Source organism: Vipera ursinii, assembly GCF_947247035.1.
Source record: "Vipera ursinii genome assembly, chromosome: 1".
Classification (NCBI taxonomy): Eukaryota; Metazoa; Chordata; class Lepidosauria; order Squamata; family Viperidae; genus Vipera; species Vipera ursinii.
In genome coordinates, this window is record NC_139512.1 from 74,524,868 (window position 1) to 74,549,303 (window position 24,436).

The window sequence follows — 24,436 nt, forward strand, 5'->3', positions numbered from 1 at the left end:
TTATTGAAAAGTTTTAACATACAATTTTTCCCTTAAAAAACCCCCCTCCTCCTCCCTTCTCCCTCCCCCCCTACCTCTCCCCCCTCCCCCCCTCCCCCCCCCGACTTCCCAGAGCTAAATACAAGGTATATATAAAAGAAAAACAATCATAAACAACCATATACTAACAACCATAAACTCTAAAATCTATCACTCTCTAGCTTATATAGGATAAAACAAACCTTAGTAATATTAAATATATATAAAAAACTAAGATAGAAAAAGAAAAAAAGAAAGAAGACTTATTCAAATGCTACATAAAACTTCTTAACCCTATACTTGTTCTGGATAAACTCAATCCATTTTCTCCATTCCATAATATAGCGTTCTTGCGAGTGATCTTTCAAATAGGCCGAAATCTTCGCCATCTCAGCCAGGTCGGAAACCTTTAAAGTCCACTCTTCTATGGTCGGCAGTTCCTCTTTCTTCCAGTACTGACCTATCAAAAGTCTTGCTGCCGTAATTAAATTCAACATCAACTTAGTGTCCACAACTGTAGCATCTGTAATTATTCCCAACAGAAAAAGTTGCGGACAAAACTTTATCCTCTGTTTAAAAATCTTCTGCATATTCCACCAGACTTTTATCCAAAAAGCCTTAACCTTTTTACAAGTCCACCATATGTGAAAATATGTTGCGTCTTCGTCACCGCACCTCCAACATTTAGGCTGATAATTCAGATACATACTTGCAAGCTTTTTAGGATCTAAATGCCATCAAAGCATCATTTTTTTAAAAAAAAAATCTATTTGTCAAATTCATATGCCTGCCCATCTAACCTGAAATAACTCTGGGTGGCATACAATAAACCAAGAATTAAAACATTTTTCAAACCTATTAAAACAATAAGCATGGATAAAACAAGGCTATGAGAGGGAAGATGTTTACATACAGTATAACCAACATGCTGGCTCCATATTATTATGGAGCCTGCATGCTGGTTATACTGTATGTAAACATCTTTCTAATGATTTTCTTTAATCCATGCTTATGGAAGGCTCCAAGGAGCTTGTAATTGTTTGTTTGTTTGTTTTTAAAGATATATACGTCACTGAATCCAAAGTACTCTCTGGGTAAATTCAAAAATCTTAGTGCCATGTCTGTTTCCCCAGCCCCACTCTACAACCCTCTAAGCACCTTATAGCTTAGAAACAGCATAGAGAAAAAGTAACTGAGCATTCAATTTCCCCATCTGTGATTTATCTTTTTAAGAAAACAACATTTGTGCTTCTTAGATTGTAAGCTGCCCTGAGTGTTCAGAGAAGGGCGGGATATAAATGGGATTTTTAAAAAAAAAACATTGAAAAAGAATTTTCACAGTTCAGCAAAAGCCAAGCAACTGGTTCAACAGCAAATAAGGAAATAGAAACAACAATAATGTGCTGAATATTAAGCTATGAACAAGACATCTCTAAGACAGATGACTTTGAAGAAAATGTTTGCAGCCCAAGCACTTTTATATGTACAGATCCATCATCTTGTCTATTTCGATCCCTCTCTGCAGATATCACCAGACACAACTAACCCATACATCTCCTCTCTGAAGGTCCCAGCACCATCCTTCATCTGCTGCAGTGCACTACTACCAAGTTTCCCCATCCTATAATACCTATGCCCCAAATATACATATTGTGGGTCTGCACCTGGATTAAATACACATATTCTGGGTTTTAACAGAATGTGTATATTTTGAGTCAACCATGATCAACCCAAACCTTATTACTCCATGACTAGGACATTAGTGCACAACCTTAATTATTATCCATGACAAATGTGTTCCTTACAAACAACATTAGGACACTACTCTAAGTCTTATATGCAGTTCTTGATTAAAGATTCTTTTTACATTTTCGATCCATCTTTCTCCCAGCTTGTTACCTGCAGAAAAAATGCTGATGGCTATTAAAAGTGCAAACTCAGCATCATTGAGATGCAGTTCATTCATTCTCTTTGAAAATCCAAAAATGGGATTAATGAACTCAATTTGTAGGCCTGAGGGGGGAAAAACAAAAAATGATTTAGAAATATGTAGCTTATGTATATTGTCCCCATCCCCCGCCCACAAATGACACGTGCAACTCTAGATGAATATACTGGTAGTCCTTGTTTAATGATCATAACTGGAATCAGCAACTCAGTCATTAAGCAAAGCAGTCAATAAATGAAATTGCAACTACACTTATGATCTTAATTCAGCTTTCCTTTGCTTTACAAACCTGTGAAGGTCATAAATCAAAGAATTGGTTGCAGAGTTACTTTTTCATCATTATTGTAAGTGAAAAGTTACTAAATGAGGCAGTCACTAAACAAGGACTACCTGTACTTAGCAGGGAAAACTGTAGTCCAATAGAACAGGATAATTCCTCTCCCTTGTTTCTTCTGAGAATAGGCAATCTATTTTATTGTATTACCGCATTTCCTGAAGAACAATCAGATGTAGACATGCCTGAGCTTCATAGCTTAACAAGAGGAGAAAATACCATAGAACATCAGGACTTATAGGCCAGAAGTTAAAATAACCTTCCAAGATGACAGTGATAAATTGTAACTTATTGCTATTAAGGAAACTGCAAGGATGCATTCATATGATTACCAGAATTCAAGCTTGATTCAATAACTTCTTTATTTGATTGAAAGCTATAGGACAATGATGGGAAGACCCAAACAAAACATGGTAGACCTATTTCCTTCATATCATGCACTCTTCTTTCTATTTCTTTCATTCCCAAAACACATGCATAGTAGAAAGGAATGTGTGAGAAAGTCTGAACTGATCCCTTGCAAAAAAACAACAACACCCTCCTGAAATTAATCTGAGAACTTTTATATGGCCACAACTTCTCCATCCCAAATTTGGACATCTACATTCTCCCTAAATATACTATGTACAGTATACTTGTGAATAAGCTGAGAATTTAGATGTCAAAATGTGTCCAAAATTGTTTCAGCTTAACTGGGGATGGGTTTACCTCCAACTATATGTAATAATACTTTTTTAAAGTACTCAATATCCTGTATATACTCGCTTATGCGCCCATGAATGGACAAGGTGACCCTCAATTTTTTAACCAAAATATCATGAAAAATGGATAATCCATGTACTACCCACAGATTGACAACTGTGAAAAATTAAAACATACAAACATTTCAAAGGTCAGGTTATCTGCAAATGGTGCATTTTTGTTAATTCAAACAGTGATTTATCCACGGATGGATTTGTATGCTAGTATTTACAGTGTGTGCATCTGTGCTCCCACATGCGCGCATGCATACACACACTCACAAACACACCCTATGTTCAACAATGTCATAGATAGTCTGGGGATTTCAGATCAAAGAATAAAAGAAAAAAATACAGGAACGATTGTTTGCTGCCTAGACAAGCTAATATTCGTTGTTAGAGCAGTGTACTTGAAAAATTAAGAGAAAAAAACCTAATTATATTCTTCCTTTAAAATTGTGCATAAACATGTGTAAGCATGCACGCATGTGGGAGCACACACACATACACAGAACATGTATATGTATCAAAAATATAAATATCCCACCCTTTTTTCAAAAGTTCAAGTACCGTATATACTTGAGTATAAGCCGACTCGAGTATAAGCCGAGACCCCCAATTTCACCCCCAAAAACTGGAAAAAGTTGGTGACTTGAGTATAAGCCGATCCGCCGTTCTGCAAGCCTCCGCCGCCGGCTGCTTCGTTCCGCAGCGGAAAGAAGCAGGCAGGCTGCTTCGTTCCGCAGCGGAAAGAAGCAGCCTGCTTCGTTCAGGCTGCTTCGTTCCGCAGCGGAAAGAAGCAGGCAGGCTGCTTCTTTCCGCTGCGGAAAGAAGGCTGCTTCTTTCCGCAGCGGAAAGAAGCAGCCTGCTTCGTTCAGGCTGCTTCGTTCCGCAGCGGAAAGAAGCAGGCAGGCTGCTTCTTTCCGCTGCGGAAAGAAGGCTGCTTCTTTCCGCAGTGGAAAGAAGCAGCCTGCTTCGTTCAGGCTGCTTCGTTCCGCAGCGGAAAGAAGCAGGCAGGCTGCTTCGTTCCGCAGCGGAAAGAAGCAGGCAGGCTGCTTCTTTCCGCTGCGGAAAGAAGGCTGCTTCTTTCCGCAGCGGAAAGAAGCAGCCTGCTTCGTTCAGGCTGCTTCGTTCCGCAGCGGAAAGAAGCAGGCAGGCTGCTTCTTTCCGCTGCGGAAAGAAGGCTGCTTCTTTCCGCAGCGGAAAGAAGCAGCCTGCTTCGTTCAGGCTGCTTCGTTCCGCAGCGGAAAGAAGCAGGCAGGCTGCTTCTTTCCGCTGCGGAAAGAAGGCTGCTTCTTTCCGCAGTGGAAAGAAGCAGCCTGCTTCGTTCAGGCTGCTTCGTTCCGCAGCGGAAAGAAGCAGGCAGGCTGCTTCGTTCCGCAGCGGAAAGAAGCAGGCAGGCTGCTTCTTTCCGCTGCGGAAAGAAGGCTGCTTCTTTCCGCAGTGGAAAGAAGCAGCCTGCTTCGTTCAGGCTGCTTCGTTCCGCAGCGGAAAGAAGGCTGCTTCTTTCCACAGTGGAAAGAAGCAGCCTGCTACGTTCAGGCTGCTTCGTTCCGCAGCGGAAAGAAGCAGGCAGGCTGCTTCGTTCCGCAGCGGAAAGAAGCAGGCAGGCTGCTTCGTTCCGCAGCGGAAAGAAGCAGGCAGGCTGCTTCTTTCCGCTGCGGAAAGAAGGCTGCTTCTTTCCGCAGTGGAAAGAAGCAGCCTGCTTCGTTCAGGCTGCTTCGTTCCGCAGCGGAAAGAAGCAGGCAGGCTGCTTTGTTCCGCAGCGGAAAGAAGCAGGCAGGCAAGGGACGGAGATCCGGAGACCTGCCGACGTTTGGGGAGGAGATCCGGAGACCTGCTGACGTTTGGGGAGGTTTGGGCACCTCCCCAAACTTCCCCAAACGTCGGCAGGTCTCCGGATCTCCGTGCCTTGCCTGCCTGCTTCTTTCCGCTGCGGAAAGAAGCAGGCAGGCAGGTCACGGAGATCCGGAGACCTGCTGACGTTTTGGGAGGTTTGGGGAGGTGCCCAAACCTCCCCAAACGTCAGCAGGTCTCCGGATCTCCTCCCCAAACCTCCCCAAACGTCGGCAGGTCTCCGGATCTCCGTGCCTTGCCTGCCTGCTTCTTTCCGCTGCGGAAAGAAGCAGGCAGGCAAGGCACGGAGATCCGGAGACCTGCCGACGTTTGGGGAGGTTTGGGGAGGTGCCCAAACCTCCCCAAACGTCAGCAGGTCTCCGGATCTCCTCCCCAAACCTCCCCAAACGTCGGCAGGTCTCGGGATCTCCGTGCCTTGCCTGCCTGCTTCTTTCCGCTGCGGAAAGAAGCAGGCAGGCAAGGCACGGAGATCCGGAGACCTGCCGACGTTTGGGGAGGAGATCCGGAGACCTGCTGACGTTTGGGGAGGTTTGGGCACCTCCCCAAACTTCCCCAAACGTCGGCAGGTCTCCGGATCTCCGTGACCTGCCTGCCTGCTTCTTTCCGCAGCGGAAAGAAGCAGGCAGGCAAGGCACGGAGATCCGGAGACCTGCCGACGTTTGGGGAGGTTTGGGGAGGTGTGCGCGCACCTCCCCAAACCTCCCCAAACTTCGGCAGGTCTCCGGACGGCGGCTGCTTGGGAGAGGTGCGCGCAATCCCGGAAGCACCAAAGCCTCGGCCGCGCACAAGTCCTCGGTAAGTTTTTTTTGTTGACTGGAGTATAAGCCGAAGTGGAATTTTTCAGCCCAAAAAGTGGGCTGAAAAATTCGGCTTATACTCAAGTATATACGGTATTTAGCACTACCTTCTCCAATTTTTTCCAACAGTCCTAAGAGATCAACTGGATTGATAGTGAGTGAGTGGCTCAACATCATCCAGTAAGGTTTCATGCTTAAAAATTTTTTACCTGAATTTGGTTTTCCTCATTCTCATGCAACACCTTAACACCACATTTGGACTCCCAATTTTGTCAGTTTGGTATAGTGGTGAAGATGCTGGCTCAGAAACCTGGAGCCTGAATGCCAGGCCAGTCACTTTCTCTCAGCCCAACTTACCTCACAAGATGGCTGTTGTGGGGAAATATAGGAGACAGGAGTACCGGTATTAGGTGGTGCTTTTCAATTTGAGTTATATATAAAGTACGGGATAAACAAATAATAATAATCTTCTACCACACATTTTCAGGTTATGAAGCTGTGTGCGATGACAGAAAGTTAGAAATGAAGAAAAAGACTTTATACTAGAAGTCTAGCAATACAACACCTATAATAGTCACGTTTTTGGATAGCTATTTCATATCCTCCAAAAATGTTCTGATAGGAGACCATATATCTCTTCTAATCCACCCTAACTTTATTTTTTATAGTATTACTCGATTGCTATTTCCCAAAATTTTGCCAAGTCTCATACTCAGTGGCGTAGCGTGGGTTGTCAGCACCCGGGGCAAGGCAAGTAATTTGCGCCCCCTAACCCGTGGATTTTAGCACTCGAGTCTCTTCCACTAGATTAGTTAAAGAAAGCCTTACCCCCTAAGCACATGTATTGTTTGTTATGAAAATACTGATGTAATTAAAGTAAAATGCATCTAATGCGCCCCCCCAGATGTTGCGCCCGGTGCGGCCGGCCCCCCCTGCACCCCCCACGCTACGCCACTGCTCATACTTCAGGTTGAGGATTAAGCCTACAATCTTTCATAGAAGAATTTTGATTTCATGTTTTAGAAAAGAAGTTGCCATAATATTGATGAAGGGAGAACAAAACTCTTTTATACTCTGGAATGTGCTTAACTCACCAGCCTTGGCAAAGTCATCCCGATTGTAACTCAAATTTTTCAAAAAAGTTATACTTTCAGTTTCTGGATTGTAGCGCCTAGATGTCTCCAACAGCATCACCTTGAATATACATATGCAACACACATAGCAAAACCAGTCACAATTATAAATCTGACAATAAAATCAATTAAAGTGTTATTGAACTCACATATCATAAGTGATGGAATACTTTTTGATAACAAAAATTATAAAAAAAAATTCTACAGTATCTTTGATACATCTGTTTTGCTTTGTGTTTTTTAATTTAAGTTGTAAACTACCATGAAAGTACAGAAAAATGAGAGATAAAATGATTAAATGCACAACATATAAAAACATTTTTCTTATCCTCTCCTTTCTCTCCACTCCTTTCTACACTAAAGTTTATCCTAAGGTTAATGATTTCTCTGGACTGATGCAGGGACAACTTCATAAGTAAGATGTCTTTTTAATAGAAATTAATTTGAGAAAATTCTCTACTTTCATCTCTCTGAAGCATGGCTATCTTTCTGAAATAGGCCTCCTTGATTCTCAAAACACATATTTTCCCCAGGTCTGCGGAGATCAGGTGCCAACAGGAAAGTACCAATCCACCAAACATCCTTTTAGGATTCCAATCAAAGTATGCTCCTGTGAACCCCACTAGGTAGACCAGACCTACTAAAACTACTTTTATTGAGATTGATTATAATATTGCAAATCTGATTGTTCTGTACCTTCTTCTCCCTTCTTATGTACTCCAGTAATTAGGGAAGTTTCTGCTTGAGTCACTTCCAAATGTTATCTTTTTGCTCTGGGCTTAAAACTGGTCTTAATCCCTTTTGCCTAGCCCTAGGGAATAATTCTTGCATATCAAAGTGATTTTCCACACACTGACTAGGTTTTCAGACCAAATCTTCAATCCTCTTCCTATGGTCACGATAATATCACTTGGAATTTGATTAAGATCTAGAGGTTCAGAACCTCTCAAACAGACATAAAACCTTAAGAACAAGGTAATAAAAGTAGTAAACTCCAAAATATCCCACTAACTTCTAATGTCCATAGGAAAAGGCCTGGGAGCAGAAATGTCCTTATAGCCCTCCAGAATACCCACAGGATGAGAGCCATTCATATCTCAGGAGAAACAGATAGATGACATCGTTTAATTTTAGGAAACATGCCAACCTTTTTAGCCAAAATTGGTCAGCCAGATACCATCGAAGATTGATGGCCCTTCCAGGAACTGGGCTGTATGCCATGTAAGGCATTATAGCACTTTAAATCACATGGAAGTAAACTAGCAACCAATGCCATTCACACAGCAGAGATGTCACTTGGGTATACTGAGGCATGCCGACAACTTCCACAAAGGAAGGAACTGGTGGTTAAATCCTGTTTTCTAAAATACCCTCTACTTTGAAAAGCTAACATAAGAAAACTTTAACTTAAAATTAATAGTTTTCTCATTAGGTATGTGACTTTTAAAATGCTTTTTGATCCTAAAATTGCTGTAGTAAAACATTAATAAAAAATAAAAAGCTTGTCTGCTTTGTTATTAGGTGATACAAAGGAAACTGTATGTTCTCATTGTGTATCCCAATATATTTATTTATTTGATTTCTATAGTTGCCCATTTCACAAGTGATTTTAGGTGGGATATATTATAAAACAATTTAAAAATACAAAATAAATGCATATGGTTGCCGAGTAATACTATTGCTATAGGTGTTAACCTCCTAGCTAACCAACCAGAGCACTTAACATACTCAGGGCCCTACGCCCAGAAACATAATCAGGTCTTCACAGCTTTATGAAATGTCAACAAGGTCAGGCTTATCCTAATCTCTGAATGGAGAATGTTCCAAAGGGCAGAGGTTACTGCAGGAAAGGCATGTCTCCTAGATCCTGCAATGAACTTTCCTTGGCTGACTCCTAATTTACTCAGCTTGCCAGACTGAAATGGACAGATAGAAATGATTGGGGGAAGATAATCCTTTAGATAATTCATGTGATAAATGTGATAACTAGCACCTTGAATTGTACCAGAAGCATGGTGGTAACCAATGCAGCTCACATAATAATAGTGTTACATGTGTCAAATATCTGTCACCATTTATTATCTATGCAGCCAAATTATGCACCAGTTGAAGTTTCAAAATGTTCTTCAAGGACAGCCCCATAAAGAGCACATTGCAGTAATCAATGAGGTCCCAAGGCATGAATGACTGTAAACAATGACTCCATAAATGAACACAACTGGTGCACAACATTAAGGTATACAAAGACCCTTCTGACTACAGCTGCTCCTCTAGTAGGAGCCATGGAAAAATGGTAGAGTACTTACTTCTATTGTAGAAGTCTTCAAAAGAGCAATTTGGTCTTCTCTAGTGAGTTCCAAGAAACCTGGCAACTGTTTGGCAAAGTCCACAATTTCCTGCACAGAAATGATGGCAAGCTCTGTGAAATGAGCAAAGCGCTGTTGTCGTGCTTCACGATGAAGAGGATCTGAAATCTGAGGCCATGGCTGCAATTAAATACCAAACCCATAAAGAGGGAAAGAAGAAGACTTTAATAAGAGTAGAAATTAAAAACAGGAAGTCCATCGAAATTAGTATCCCCAGTCTCACAATTATCTCGTAGCTCTCATACAAGTTTGATCAAAACAAAACTAGTATTATATCTGGTTAATATGTTTAACTAAATGCCATTCAACCTCTCAAGAACACGTTACAGAATCCTTTGTCACTAGGAATTCAGGTGAAATCATTCCACTTCAAAACAAGCAAATTCCCACGAACTATTCTTTCAGGTCTTTGATCTCAGTCTATTATACAGACCCCCACACACACTTGGGCCTCAGGAGACTATTAGAACACGAATGCCGTGTCTGTTAAGTATGAGTTATTATTCCATAAGTTAACCATCCACTATTCAAAATCAAAAGAAAGCTTTAGTGAAGGTAAGTGTGTGTCTGCTTTCTCCCTCTATCTCACAGACCACCAAAATTGTGCTTTTACCGTCACTTTGAGCCTATCTGTGAAAGACCGTTGATTACACTGCTGTTGAGCTGCAACAAGTTTTTCTATCATAACAAGCTGCTCTGGTGTCATTTTGGGAGGGGTGCTTGGAGGAGATGGTGGGTTCTGACGCACAACTATCATCCGGGCTTGATCATCTTCCCGCTTCTTAAGTTTCTTCAGCTGGATCTGCTCTTCAGAGAGAACACCTAAATGTAGAGCACAAGGCAGATAAGAATCAATGATACCATGGCTACCAACCAGCTTACAGTACATAATCACTTTTGCAAAAGCCTCAAAGTCAACTCCATCCATAATTACATTGAACATACAGTAATTTGCAGTGAGAAACCCAGCCACAAAAATAGGGAAAAGGAGAGGATGAAAATATCCCTTAAAAGGAGAAAATATACCCTTTCACACCAGAATATGCCCAAACAGCAAAGAAAAAGCATTTGGTCAGACAGGTGAAATGAAGTGCCAGAAAGGATTCTGATAATAAACTGATAGAAAATTTGACAGAAAGCATTCTATATTCTAGGCCGGCATTTTATAATAACATTATAAGTTTAAATCAGAAAAAGGACAAAAATGAAAATTATTAAAGTATACATTGACTTTAAGAAGAGTAACAGAAGATTGTAAAGATGCTCCATAGAGATTCCGGATACTTAGGAATATGGTTATACTTATATTTGCCTGTCATAAGTTTGTATACATCGAGAAGCACGTTTGAAGAAAGAGTATTTTATGATTTCGGAGAAGATGCTGTCATATAGCCCCATTTTTATTTGTGGTAAAGCAATCACGAATTACTAAATAAATTATTTTAATATCTAAAATCTAAGGAAATTATGAAATGGAACTGTGCAGGAGCCTTTTCAGTTGTCCAAAATGGAAAGCTGATTCTAGGATGGTTTGAACTGTTAAACTCTTAATATAAAAACTTCTAGTGTGAAGTTTTATGTGAATATAATTTTTTTTCTGTTCAATTGTGTCCCATTCTTGGAGACTGTCTGGACAAGTCCCTGCAGTTTTCTTGCAAGGTTTTTCAAAAATGGTTTGCCATTGCCTCCTTCGTAGGGCTGAGAGAAACTGACTGGTCCAAGATCAACTAGCTGGGTTTGTGCTCAAGGCAGCATTAGAACTCACAGTCTCTGCTCCACCCAGTATGGTGCTCTGAACTAGCAGCACATATCTTTGCTCTGCTAGACAAACGGCTGGTTTGATAGCTACAGAGCAGGTCTCTGTAGCTATATTATTCCTGGATTAGAAAAAGAGTGGCACACAATTGCCCTGAAGCTTCTTGATTGTATTCCTTGGCTGAGTATGTGTATGTGTGAATGAATATTCAGTAAGTTTCTTCTCCCTGGTAAGTTTGCCAAAGAAGAGGATTGACATCATGTCCATCCAGCCTTTGTCCTCAAAGACACTTCTGTTTTAACTTCACGCTTTGCAAAGTTTTTTTTTTTACTTTTTGCATGTTAATTGCTGGCTGTGTGCTGCAATTTGGATACCTTCCCTCCTCATGGATTCTAACTGATTTAATTACATCAGAGGAATGTGCTGAAATAATTAATCATTCCATATGGAAGAGGCAAACAGCAAGGTTTTTTTTTAGATTACTGACAAAATGAGTTACTGATTTAATTATATTGAACTTTTACCAAAAAGACTACACATATTATCAACCTGAAAAGATTTTATATTTTTATCCAATTTCTACTGCACTCTGCATATACAGTAATTTTTGGCTTTCTACCTTAAAAGCTTAGAAATCTCTCCTTTTTTTCTCAACTCTGAGCTTGTATATCAACACAATTTCTCCTGCTAACTGCTTAGTTTTGCTTTTGGAACTCTTTATCTGACCTTGCAAAGGGAACTGTATTCTTGTCTGCTTTTCTACTGCAAGCAACTGGTTGTAACAGAGGATATATATACAAAAATGCCTCCTAAGAATGAGTGACTCGGATGAGCCCAGCACCAAACTCTTTATGGAAGCATTTGAGAAAAAGTTTTCTATGTTACATGACACATTAAGAGAGATAAATGACAAAGGTGATAAAAAATTGAATTATTAATAACAGCATTAAAACAAACTAAATAAGATGTTAAAAATATACAGATTAGACTGGATGAGACAGACACAAGGATAGAATTTATTGTTATTGGATTTGAAACCGAAGGAAATTTTTCTGCGGCTTAAAGGAATCCCTGACCAAATTCGCAACTTAAGTGATGTAATTGTAGCAGAAATGACTAAATGGTTTAATGATGAGAAAGTAGACCTCTCTAAAAAAAATGGACAAAATTTACAGAATAAATTAATATGCATCCAGAAGACAATTGCCAAGAGATGTTATGATTCGATTTATTAAAAAAAATCTATTAAAGAGCAAGTAATTCAGAAACATTATCAGAGATTTAACATTTCTGGAAAAGCGGTGCAAATATTCAGAGAAATTACACTTATAATATTAAGGAAATGCAAAGAATATTTTTTCCTGGCAGATCTCCTGAAACAAAATAATATTCCCTTTCTCTGGGATAAGCTGGAAAGGGTTATCTTTACCTTTAGAAATCAAAGGTATAGACTAAACTCAGAACTCAAGAGTCCCCTAGTTTCCAGCCTGATGCCTTAACCACTACATGATGTTGGGTCTCAAATATAATATAATACTAGCCTGTTTTGTTACCCTATGTCAGGGATAGGCAACCTTGGCTCTTTTATGACTTGTGGACTTCAACTCCCAGAATTCCTGAGCAAGCCATGCTAGGTCAGGAATTCTGGGAGTCCATGAGTCATAAAAGAGCCAAGTTGCCTACCCCTGCCCTATGTATTAGATTGGCCTGTGTAATACATTTGTACTTTAATTTTTAAAAGGCTTTTTTTCTTAAGAGAAATACAGTGAATCTAAGACTCCAGTTTCATAGCAAACTTCAAATTATAAATTGGTCAAGTAGTAAGCGACTGGCTTAGCTAAAATACAGACACATTATCATATTTTTGAATGCACAGTAGTCACTCACAAACTATTGTGATTATGGGTGGAGTTGTGCCATGAGTGGATCTTAAAAGGAAGGGCCGTCTTTTGCAGGATCTGTCTTTCAAAATGCCTATTTTGTCAAAATGTCTAAGAACAGTGTTAGGATTAGCATGTTTGTGGGGAAAAAAGTGCTGTGAAGTGGCAGCTGCCCTTTGAAATTGCTATTATGTAGAAGCTCAGCTGGTTTACCATTTAGTAACAGGGATCAATACTTAGCACTTTGGAAGTTGCTGTATACTGTATGCATACTTTATAGCTATCTGACAAAGAGAACAATTTGGGATTTTTCCCCCCATACTGAACCTGGAAAGAAGGAAACATTTAAAAAATCTATCTGGTAAATTAAAATACGGATTTTAAGGGGCATGCAAATATCCATTTACATCCTATCAAAGGAGTATAAAGAATTAGGGTAAAGGTAAAGGTAAAGGTTCCCCCGCACATGTGTGCTAGTCGTTTCCGACTCTAGGGGCCGGTGCTCATCTCAGTTTCAAAGCCGAAGAGCCAGCGCTTGTCCGAGGACGTCTCCGTGGTCATGTGGCCGGCATGACTAGACGCCAAAGGCACACGGAACGCTGTTACCTTCCCACCGCAGTGGTCCCTATTTTTCTACTTGCATCTTTACGTACTTTCGAATATAAGACGTGCTCAGTGAAAAAATGAATTAATTTTCAGAACAGCAATGTTCTAAATCCTTTTGAAACAAACAAAAAGTGTACCATAATTTTAAAAAACCTAACAAACAGTAGCAACCTAATCTGAGAAAACAGTTCTGGTATTAATGGTTTTAAATATTCTGAATTTTGTAAAAATTCTAATAAAAATAATAAAAATAATTTGATTTAAGCATATTTTATTCAAACTACTTGCTTTAATATATTATTTTCTTAGGTCACGTCAATTTTATTATAAAATGTAGCTAAAGGAAACACTTTTCTCCTACAGCAATATTTCCAGAATGATCTTTGATATCCCTACACTACGTACTTACATTGCTCTCGCATGCCTGCTTCATAGCACTTGCGTAACCGGCACTCCTGACATTTCCGGCGCATGTACGTATCCATCTCACATTTGCCACTATTCTTGCAGATATATTGGGCTCCTTTGATCACACTGCGTCGGAAAAAACCTTTGCAGCCCTCACAACTCAGGACATTGTAATGGAAGCCTGAGGCTTTGTCCCCACATACACTGCACACCTCATTTCCAAGCATCTTAGGGGCTGGCCCCTTCTTCCTTTTCAAGGGAGGATTTTCTAAAGCAGAGAAAAAGGAATGAAAAGAAAGACTCTGAAATTAGGTCTGAAAATGAGAGAAAAAGAGCTTCTTGTGATGTATATATGTTAACAGGTTTTTTTACATATAAAATAAAATGCCAACCTTGGAGAAATCTGAAATGTTACATTTAGGTGCAATCAAAGAACATAACGACCTGTGGTGAAGGAAGGCCTCCTTTGGATATACTGTTGTAATAATATTTACCAATGGCATTCTGTGCATTTCTAGAGTCATGGGGCTATAACACAGATGATACAATTAGTATTAAGAACAAGAATTATATCATCTCAGAATATATAGGAACCATCAGGGGTAAGAATTCTGTTCCCATAGTATTAAATATTCCTTGAAATACCAAGCTAGAATATTGAATAAAAGCTGAGCAATATATATATATAGTTAATCAATTCCCCATTCTGTCTATATATCTATTTAAAATGAATCAGCAGCCATTTACATTAGACTGACTCTGAGAGGGCCAGAAAATAAAAATCTCCTAGAGTGTTTCACATATAGGTAACAGACACAGAGAATAGGTAGCTAAAGAAAATATTAGCTCTCAAAACTGGATGTCCTCGTCTCTGTGTAATAATGGGATGTGGGAATTACCTTGGGAAATGGGGAAAAAATGCTACCTAGAAACAGTCAGATGAGAGAAGCTGCATCAGGAGTGGACGAAGTGCATCAGAAGGGATACCCCCTTAGGTTGTAGGCTCTAAAGGAGACAGCAGGGGATCTATACTTTCAGATGTGCAAGATTCTGTGCATGTAGCCTTACAATAAAATAGAATTAGTTCATCTGGTCGTGTTTCCTTTCCAGGAAGGCTGGCATGCAGCCGGGATCAGCATTGTTTTTTTTCAGTCTGACTGGGAGTGCCTTTACCAGCCTGATGCCATATAAGCCAGAGAATTCTGGAACTGATTTCAAGAGGCTTCACTTCTCATAGTTCCTCAGATAATAGAGCTGTTGGCCTTGCTCCATGGGGATTATGAAAGTGAAGTCCAACACATGTTTCATTTACATTTTACAGTTTCTTGAGTCAGTTTCGTAAACTTTTGAAATCATAAATTATCCAGACTATTCATTGTAAGCAGATGGCTAGTACCGTATTCATACCAGAATCAGAGATGCTTGTTTCTAACATTTTTCAAAACTCGGAAAAAAACAAGCCAAACACCACCACCCTTGCAAGCTTTTGAGACCTTCTCATGAATTTCTCTCTGCATTTCTTCCCACGGTTTTCCTTTACCTTTTTTCAAAGCTAGACCCAAGAGTTATTCCATACTCAATATCATACCATGTTCCATAATTGTTTTCCCCATTATGCTATAATGTATTGTAATGTACTGAAGGGAGATTGTTTTGTTTTTATTGTGCAAAAACTGTTTTAAAATTTAATGAAATCCATAGTACTACATAGAATTCTACCATATACGTCTACCACATGATTTGTTTTAACATAGAGATAATTTCTTTCTGCATTCTGAAGCTATGAATTAAAACAAGAATGTAGTCTTACCTATAGGTCCAGAGGGAATCTCTGAGTTCTGGAAAAGTGCAAATACTTTTTCTTCCATATTAAAAATGCTTGTCTTCTTCCCATGGTTCTGTGTGACAAGCTGAGTGGGACCCATGGTGGCTATTCTACAGGGGCTCACGTTCTTGTAATCCCTAAAGTATATTTATGACCATACTCAGGGTGTTTGCATGCAGTGTTACAATGACTTCATAAAATGGAGAAAACCAAAACCTATAATAAAAGAAAAACAGAATCCCTGAAGTTACATGGAAGTCTTCTGTTTCCAAACTACCACCCACAACAGTATCCATCCAGGCTGCTGCCATCTACAATTATTCAACCTCAAAGAACTCTAGTTTTTCTCCTTTAACTAGAAAACACTTCTTTTCAATAAAACTCATTTTTTCTGTTAGAAATTAAATATTATTTTTAGCCATAATATAATACTCATACTTATAATAGAAATAGCATTTTAATTATTTGTTGGTTTACAAGCAATTTTTCAAACAGCAGCTGAAGAGGGTATACATAGTGCTACATCCTAGCTTGTCCAGGGCTGTCATAACCAGATTATCTTAAGCAGCATTCTCCAACTTGATGCCCTCCAAATGTGTTGTGCTGTATTGATGGGTAATATTGGGAATTGTATTTCCAGTAGATCTGAAAAATATCACTTTGGGAAAGTTGGACAAAAGGTGAAGAAGCCAGTCGAATTCCCCAAGAAGGCATTTTCACTTTTGATTCATGCATCTATTTTTCATTACTTGTATATCTCCAAAAATATTCTTTAATATTTAAGCAGATCGGAAACCTAAGTCATAAAACAGTAAAACCTTAAAACTACTTCATATCATTCCTCAAAAATAATCCAAACCTAAGGCAGCTTCCTGCCAAAAAGATATAAAGACTCTGAAATACTATAGTGTGGGAACGAAGGGAAGGAAGGAAGGAAGGAAGGAAGGAAGGAAGGAAGGAAGGAAGGAAGGAAGGAAGGAAGGAAGGAAAACAGCCTAGCTGCCTGAAAGCTAATAGATCTTTATTATCACTTTATCAAAGTTTTGGGTTCAGCTATTCTCAGTAAAGTATGTTGCTCTGATTACCATTTTTAGGACCTTAGAACAGACATGTCAAACACAAGGCCCAGGGGCCGGATCCGGCCCGTGAAGTGGTTTCATGTGGCCCACGAAACCATCCTGAAAACAGTGAGGGAACACCCCCCACTGCCTTGGCCCTGGCCAGAGACCCTCCTTCTGCCAGAGACCCTCAGATCTGTCCCAATCCTGCCCAGGCCCCCATAGGCACCCTTGATGCGAACGATGTAGAGCTGGCCACGCCCACCCAGTAGGCCATACGCACTCTAGCCATGCTCACCCAGTAGGCCACGCCCACCCGGCCCCCTGAGGGCAACCGCAATTCTGATGCGGCCCTCAATTAAATTGAGTTTGACACCCCTGCCTTAGAAGCATTGAAAGGAATTCACTTGGTTTGCAGCAGTGTGCCTGATTGTGGTGGTTTCCTTACACACCAAACTAAAACTTCACTGTGGTAATTTCCATTCTAGCAAAACTCAGATTTAATGAAAAGTTACAGTACCTCAGTAGAAAATCTACCTTAGAGAACATTTGCTGAATGGTTATGTGAGATATATTTAACCAAACTTCCTTATTTAAAACAAAAAAAATTCAAAGAAGATCTAAATATATTAAAGGGGGAAAAGATTGAATCGCCCCACCTAGATATCTGAAAAAAACATTCAATTTGGTCTTTTGCTGCTGTCAGCTCAGTAATTAAGCAATACTGCTTCAAAGTAGTACTGAAGGATAGAATATGCCAGGAAACAGGGTGTAGTACCAGGCAGCTGGAGCCAAAAAAAAAGGATATGGATGCTTGACTAAGGGAATTTCAAAACTGACATGTCATCACATGCAGAGGCCAAAGCAGGCAGCAAAAGTGAAACTTATTACTTAACACAATTTTTGACTAGGAAAAAGTGATATTGGCATTTAGAACTGGGGAAGTTGTAGTGCATCTCTGAAGAAGACAAACAACAGTCAGAAGTGAGCATCACTCTTCTCTGTTCCCTTGCAATGAACCTGATAACTCGTTGATAATAGTTTCTTTTTAAAAATGCTTCTGAATTCCATTTTAAACGCTTGCAATAACTAGGTAATCTCATCTGTGTGTTTACTTCCCAGTCATCTTGCCTGGCTCTCTTTCTTGGTTCATTCACTGCTATTTCATGAACCTTAAATAAAATAAAAACAGTATTGTACCTACTGCAATACCCAGGCACTTCCTACACCTTTTGGTCATCATAGAGCAGACATGTCAAACACAAGGCCCGGGGGCCGGATTCGGCCCGCGAAGTGGTTTCATGTGGCCCGCGAAGCCATCCTGGAAACAGTGAGGGAACGGCCCCCACTGCCTTGGCCCTGGCCCAGAGACCCTCCTTCTGCCGGAGACCCTCAGATCTGTCCCACTCCTGCCCAGGCCCCCTTAGGTAGCCTTGATGCGAATGATGTAGAGCTGCCCACGCCTACCCAGTAGGCCATACGCACTTTAGCCATGCCCATACAGTAGGCCACGCCCACCCAGGCCACACCCACCTGGCCCTTTGAGGGCAACCACAATGCTGATGCGGCCCTCAATGAAATTGAGTTTGACACTCCTGTCACAGAGCAACCATGTCGGATTTTATTTTCCTTTACTGAGATACAGATCCATTTAAACATCAGTCTCACTGTCAATTAGATAGTTCTTATTAACAAGAATTAATGCACTTTGCATACTGTAGATCCACTCTAACACTATTCCCCACTTTTCTCGAGCTGTAGAGAAATGATATATATGACGAGGGAGAGACAAATCTGGTAGTGAAGAAAGAGAGCTAAATAATGTGGAGATCAGTACCATCAAGCTCAACATATTCGTGATGCTCCTGGAACCAAAAACAAACCCCTCATCCATTGCCTCTTCCAATTATAAACTACACCACTGAATTATAGCAATACAGTTGCCAAAAAAAGTACATTTGCAGCTTCCCCCTATTTTAAAACAAAAAATACATACTCAATGCATGAAGAAAACTCCGAAATTCCTGCCGAAACCAGAAACCCAATCCCTATGTTTAAGATTTGATATACAGTATATAATTGGGTGTGAGCTATATGCCTTTTACTGATTTGTTCACTGGGAAGCTAAATACCACATATTACTTTTACATATGGATCCGTAAGCAGTTTCAGGCACATAATGATTCTCTAGTAAAAAGTTCCCAATTGGGAATGTTCATGACTATGGTAAACTTTGAAATCAAAGACTGTATTGTATTAAAAAATATAAGGGATCATTATAGCATGAAATATTTTCAAAGGAAGAATGTATGTTGGAGAATTAGCAAAACTAAAGAAAATCTGCAGTGATGTTTCAATGGGAAACAACAATGAAGTCAGAATAATCTTCATCTTCTAATTATTTGTTTTATTATATCATAATCAGAAACCAATTCCCAATAGCTTACAATATAAATAAAACCATGAAAATAAAAATATAAAACAATTAATCAACATAGGTACCAACTCTCTAATCTCAATCATGGAGAATTCAATCTTAAAGGATTTAAAGAAAAGGTATTTCACAGCCTTTTGAAATGATGTTGGGGTAGGTGATATCTGAATTTTCTGATTCTTATCTCTCTCACCCATGTATCTATGTATGGAACCTTAAAGATCCCTATTCAAGATAAGCACACAGAATAGGCCAATTCTACATGCTGAAGGCTGTATTGATGTATGCAGTATATGTTCTTCCACTCACCGATACAGGGACTGAATGCATAAGATATCCGCATATGCTGATGATTGGCTAGTGCCAAAATGAATTAAAATTAGACTGGAACTATGGAATCAACATTTGAAGCATTTTTTCATGTATTATTAATAAATCCAGAGTTTTATTGCTATATTCTGAGAAGTCTGGGAAATTCAGAATCTGAATATAGTTGGAAAGATCTTAAGACCACTGGAAACAAATTGTTATAAAATATTATAACATTTTCTTTTGTCAGAAATTTATAGGTTTTGGATAGATCATGTAAGCAAGTTTTTTGAGGATCACTTATATTGTAAAAACTATCAAGTTGCTTACATACAATTACTTTAATCTAACATAGCTTTTTTTCAACAACCAAAAGTTAAACACTGTTTTAAGATTTCAAATGTTTGCAAGATATTCAAGACCTCTTTTATACATTTTGTATCAAGTAACAGACTAACCAGTATCCATTAGATCCCTCAGTGTTAATTAAAAAATATTCAGCAGATCAGCCAGGTCCCTTTCTAGAGAATCAAACAATAAGAGTTCAGAAGCTGGAGGAAAATGACTTTTATCTCATGTCCTACCTCTTATTAAGCACAACCAGACTCTTGCTTTCTACAAAATCTAAAATAGAATTTGCTTTAACGATACTGTGAAAATAAATTCTTTCCTGAAAATATTATGAAAACTCATTAAATGTTTAACAATCAAAGTGAAAGGTGAAAAGAAGAGAGGTTTAGAAATAGAATTATGCCTACCCAATTTAAATTGCTTTGTTCAAATGATCCAGTTAATAATATCTATATGCTGGAAACTTGTGTGTTGTCCTGTCAGTTGTTGTTAGTGCCAGTTCCAAATGAAAACAATAGATTATTAGCCAATCCTTCTTTTAAAAGATGCAATGAGAACAACTGCAAACCCCATGGGGAAGTAAATGTAGGTGAAAGGCTAATGAAAGCATAAAATTCCCTGGGCTGTGGTCACATTCATGTGTCAGTTCTGGCACCAAGTATTTCCAAGATACGTTGGCACCAGGACTTACCCCTGCCCTATGTAGAATCAGCTGAACAACTCAGCAACCAAATGTCCTAAGTCCAACTTCTCCTGCTCCTTCAGATCTGAAGTGCTGTTATTAAAACAAACCAAATAACTCAAATTATATTGTCCCATAGCCACCATTTGCACTCATAATTATAAACAGGCATCTCCCTTATCTATCAGAACAATGGTTCAGCTCTTTCCTCCTGAAACAACTTTATTTATTTATTTATTTATTTATTAGTTTTTATAAACCGCCCTTCTCCCGAGGGACTCGGGGCGGTGTACAGAGGAAGGACGAAGAATACAGACCGAACAATAAAATAATAAGAAACACTAATGAACACAAACTGGGACCCCAATTAACGCTATCATGCCAGGCCAGCCTGCTGGAACAAAAAAGTTTTTAAGTCGCGACGGAAGGTACGGAGGTCAGGGGCCATCCGGATTTCGGTAGGTAAGGTGTTCCAGAGGGCTGGCGCACCCACTGAGAATGCCCTCCCCCTGGGGGCCACCAGCCGACATTCCTTGAGCGGTGGCACCCTGAGGAGGCCCTCTCTGTGGGAGCGCACAGGACGGTGGGGTGCTGACATCGGCAGAAGGTGCTCCCGTAGGTAGTCCGGACCCATGCCATGTAGGGCTTTGAATGTCATTGTTAGCACCTTGAACTTCACACGGAAGGCAACCGGAAGCCAGTGCAGCGCACGGAGGAGAGGTGTGATATGGGAGTATCGGGAGGCTCCCAAGAGTGTCCGTGCCGCCGCACTTTGCACCAGTTGAAGCTTCCGAGTGGATCTCAAGGGCAGCCCCATGTAGAGAGCGTTACAATAGTCTAGGCGAGATGTCACAAGGGCATGGGTGACTGTACGTAAGGAATCCAGGTCTAGATAAGGCCGTAGTTGGCGAACTAGTCGAACCCGGGAGAAGGCCCCCTTGGTCACAGCTCCAATGTGGTCTTCCAGGGAGAGCTGCGAGTCTAGGAGGACACCCAGGTTGCGGGCCCTATCAGCAGGGGGAAGTAACTTGTCCCCAATGTTAAGCAGTGGGACGTTCTGAATCTCCTGGCTTGCCGGTACGTACAGCCATTCAGTCTTGTCCGGGTTCAGTTGAAGCCTGTTTCTCCCCATCCATTCCCGGACCGCTTTCAGGCAGCGGGACATCACGTCTAGGACATCACTGATATTGTTAGGAGTTGAGATAAAAAGCTGGGTGTCATCAGCATACTGATGGTACCCTACTCCAAAACTGCGAATGATCTCACCCAGCGGTTTCATGTAGATGTTGAACAGGAGAGGCGAGAGGACCGACCCCTGAGGGACTCCGCAAGCGAGAGGCCTCGGGGTCGACCTCTGTCCCCCTGTCAGCACCGACTGCGAGCGACCCTGGAGAAAGGAGGAGAACAAACGCAGAACCGTGCCTCCCACTCCCAGTCCCCTGAGGCGTCGCAGCAAGATACCATGGTCGATGGTATCGAAAGCCGCCGAGAGGTCTAATAAGACTAGGACAGAGGAATGGCCCCTGTCCCGGGCTCTCCAGAGATCATTCATCAGAGCGACCAATGCCGTCTCCGTGCTGTAGCCCGGCCTGAAACCCGATTGGTACGGGTCTAGATAAACCGCTTCATCCAGGATCTGAGGAAGTTGGTGCGCCACCGCGCTCTCAACAACCTTCGCAAGGAAGCGAAGATTGGAGACTGGACGAAAGTTATTCAAAGAGGATGGGTCCAAGGTGGGCTTCTTGAGGAGAGGTCTCACCACCGCCTCCTTCAAGGCGGTGGGGAAGTGACCCTCACTCAGAGAAGCAGAGATGACCGCTAGGAACCAGCCTCGTGTCGCCTCTCGAGCTGCATAGGCCAGCCAGGAAGGGCACGGGTCCAGTAAGCATGTGGAGGAGCTCAACCTTCTCATAATCCTGTCCACTTCCTTAGGAGTTACAGGATCAAATTCTTCCCAAATGACGTCGACAAGACTGTCCATGTCTTGTTCTTCCATCTCAGCCCAGTTGGAGTCCAGACCAGTTCGAATCCGAGCGATTTTATCCAGCAGATATTGACCAAATTCCTCGGCTCGACCCTGCAAGGGTTCCCCCCTCACCTCTTGGTTTAATAGGGAGCGAGTCACCCTGAACAAGGCAGCCGGGCGATTATCTGTGGACGCGATGAGGGTGGAAAAGTAGTTGGATTTTGCCACCCTTATCGCAGCGAGATAAGACCTGGTGAGGATTCTTAGTCGCAATCGGTCGGATTCGGATCGACTGGACCTCCAACGGCTCTCTAGGCCCCGTCTCCGACGCTTCATCTCCCGGAGCTCCTCGGTGAACCATGGGGCTCGCTGGGATCTGCGCCGGGTCAGAGGCCGCAAGGGTACAACTCGGTCCAGAGCCTCCGTGGCTGCCTTTTCCCAGGCTTCCACTAAGGCTTCCGCCGAGCTGTGAGCAGGGGGTGCATGCGAGTCCCTAAGCGCTGCCTGGAACTTATCAGGGTCCATTAGGCGCCTAGGGCGGTACCATCTGACTGGCACCGTGCACCCACGGTGGGGGGTGGCAAGGGGGAAGTCTAGCCGCAGGAGGTGGTGATCGGTCCATGACAGGGGCGTAATAGTTGTGGCACCCCCACCGACATCATCACGCCACCGTCCAGACAAGAACATCAAGTCTGGGTTGTGGCCTCTCTCATGAGTCGGCCCAGAAATTATTTGCAACAGGTCCATGGCCGTCATGGAAGCCATGAACTCCCGAGCCAGTTCGGACGATCCTCCCAGGGACGGTAGATTAAAGTCGCCCAAGACCATGAGTCTTGGGAATTCAACCACCAACCCTGAGAGGACATCGAGTAGCTCGGGTAGGGCCGCCGCTGCACGATTAGGTGGTAGGTACGCCAGCAGCAGACCCAACTGCGCCCCTGGGCCGAATCTCAGTAGGAGAGACTCACACCCGACCATCTGAGGGACGGTGGTCTCTCGCGGGCTAAGGGATTCCCTGATGATAACTGCCACTCCCCCGCCCCTCCCATGAGCCCGGGGCTGGTGCAGTACCTGGAAACCTGGCGGGCAGAGGTCAACCAGAGGAACACCCCCCTCTGGGCCCAGCCAGGTTTCCGTGATGCAGGCCAGGTCCGCATGCTCACTCTCCACTAGGTCACGAATGAGGTGAGCTTTGTTAGCTGCGGACCTTGCATTCAGGTAGACCAGCCTTAGCATGGGAGGGTGCGCACCTTTGCTCCCGGGTCCTCCGGGGGAGAACAGAGGGTCGGAGCGTCTCACCGCCTGTACAGGGCGGAGATGACACTCCCGGTGACGATACGGCCCTCTGTCTGTGCACCTTCTGCCATTCCCCACCATAGTAGGGATGGGACGTTTGTCAGTACGCCACTGGGTGTTATCGGCGACTGGTCCTCGTTGTACGCCGTCGCGAACGGCCGTGGGCCTGGCATGCGTTATGGTGGCTGGAAGGCGTGCCTTTCCCGCGCAACCATAGTCTTCTCCCTCCCCCCTCCCTAACCCCACAAAAAACTTAACTAAGAACTTAATCAGGGGCCTCTTGTTGGGCTTATGCTGGAGGCCCCTGACCCTGCCTGGCCATCTCTCAGAGGCCCAGTGGTTGGGCCCGTCATCAAGATTGGATGTGATGCAGGCGGGTCGCACCCAGGAGAGTGGGGAACCCCTGAGGGCGTGCAGTGCTATGCTAGAGTATTGAACGAGCATAGTCACAGGTGGTTCCGGGAAGGCTGTCCCCTGGATGGTGAATTTGCAGGAGGGTCGAGTCGGGTAGGTGCGTATCTGGATCGTCGCCCTGCCACTGCCACTTGGCCGGGCGAACCCCCAGAAGCAGGCCACTTCTCATCCTCTCACGATGGGTTGTGTCTCTGCTTCCGGAGGTGGTCCAGAACGTACTCTGGGTGAGGCATACCCCATAGAGCTCTCACCTCTATG

The 24,436-nt window shown here is 42.2% G+C and overlaps 2 protein-coding genes across 8 annotated transcripts in view; one reads left to right on the top strand and one right to left on the bottom strand.

The window, feature by feature from the left end:
* Window positions 1-24,436, top strand: part of ACP2 (acid phosphatase 2, lysosomal) — a 69,713-nt gene that overhangs the window by 3,974 nt on the left and 41,303 nt on the right. The gene's annotated exons all lie outside the window — the stretch shown is intronic.
* Window positions 1-24,436, bottom strand: part of NR1H3 (nuclear receptor subfamily 1 group H member 3) — a 44,877-nt gene that overhangs the window by 3,078 nt on the left and 17,363 nt on the right. For 5 of the 7 annotated variants that reach the window (XM_083348803.1, XM_083348798.1, XM_083348799.1 and 2 more), the window contains 6 exons: window positions 15,654-15,884; window positions 13,845-14,111; window positions 9,807-10,015; window positions 9,134-9,313; window positions 6,789-6,888; window positions 1,918-2,031 (listed from right to left, as the gene is read on the bottom strand). In XM_083348803.1, the coding sequence (XP_083204929.1) occupies window positions 1,918-2,031; window positions 6,789-6,888; window positions 9,134-9,313; window positions 9,807-10,015; window positions 13,845-14,111; window positions 15,654-15,768 (985 nt within the window). In that variant the 5' untranslated portion in view covers window positions 15,769-15,884. Of the gene's footprint in view, window positions 1-1,917; window positions 2,032-6,788; window positions 6,889-9,133; window positions 9,314-9,806; window positions 10,016-13,844; window positions 14,112-15,653; window positions 15,885-20,227; window positions 20,321-24,436 lie in introns of those variants that run through there. The other 2 variants (XM_083348801.1, XM_083348804.1) reach the window with 2 other exon arrangements.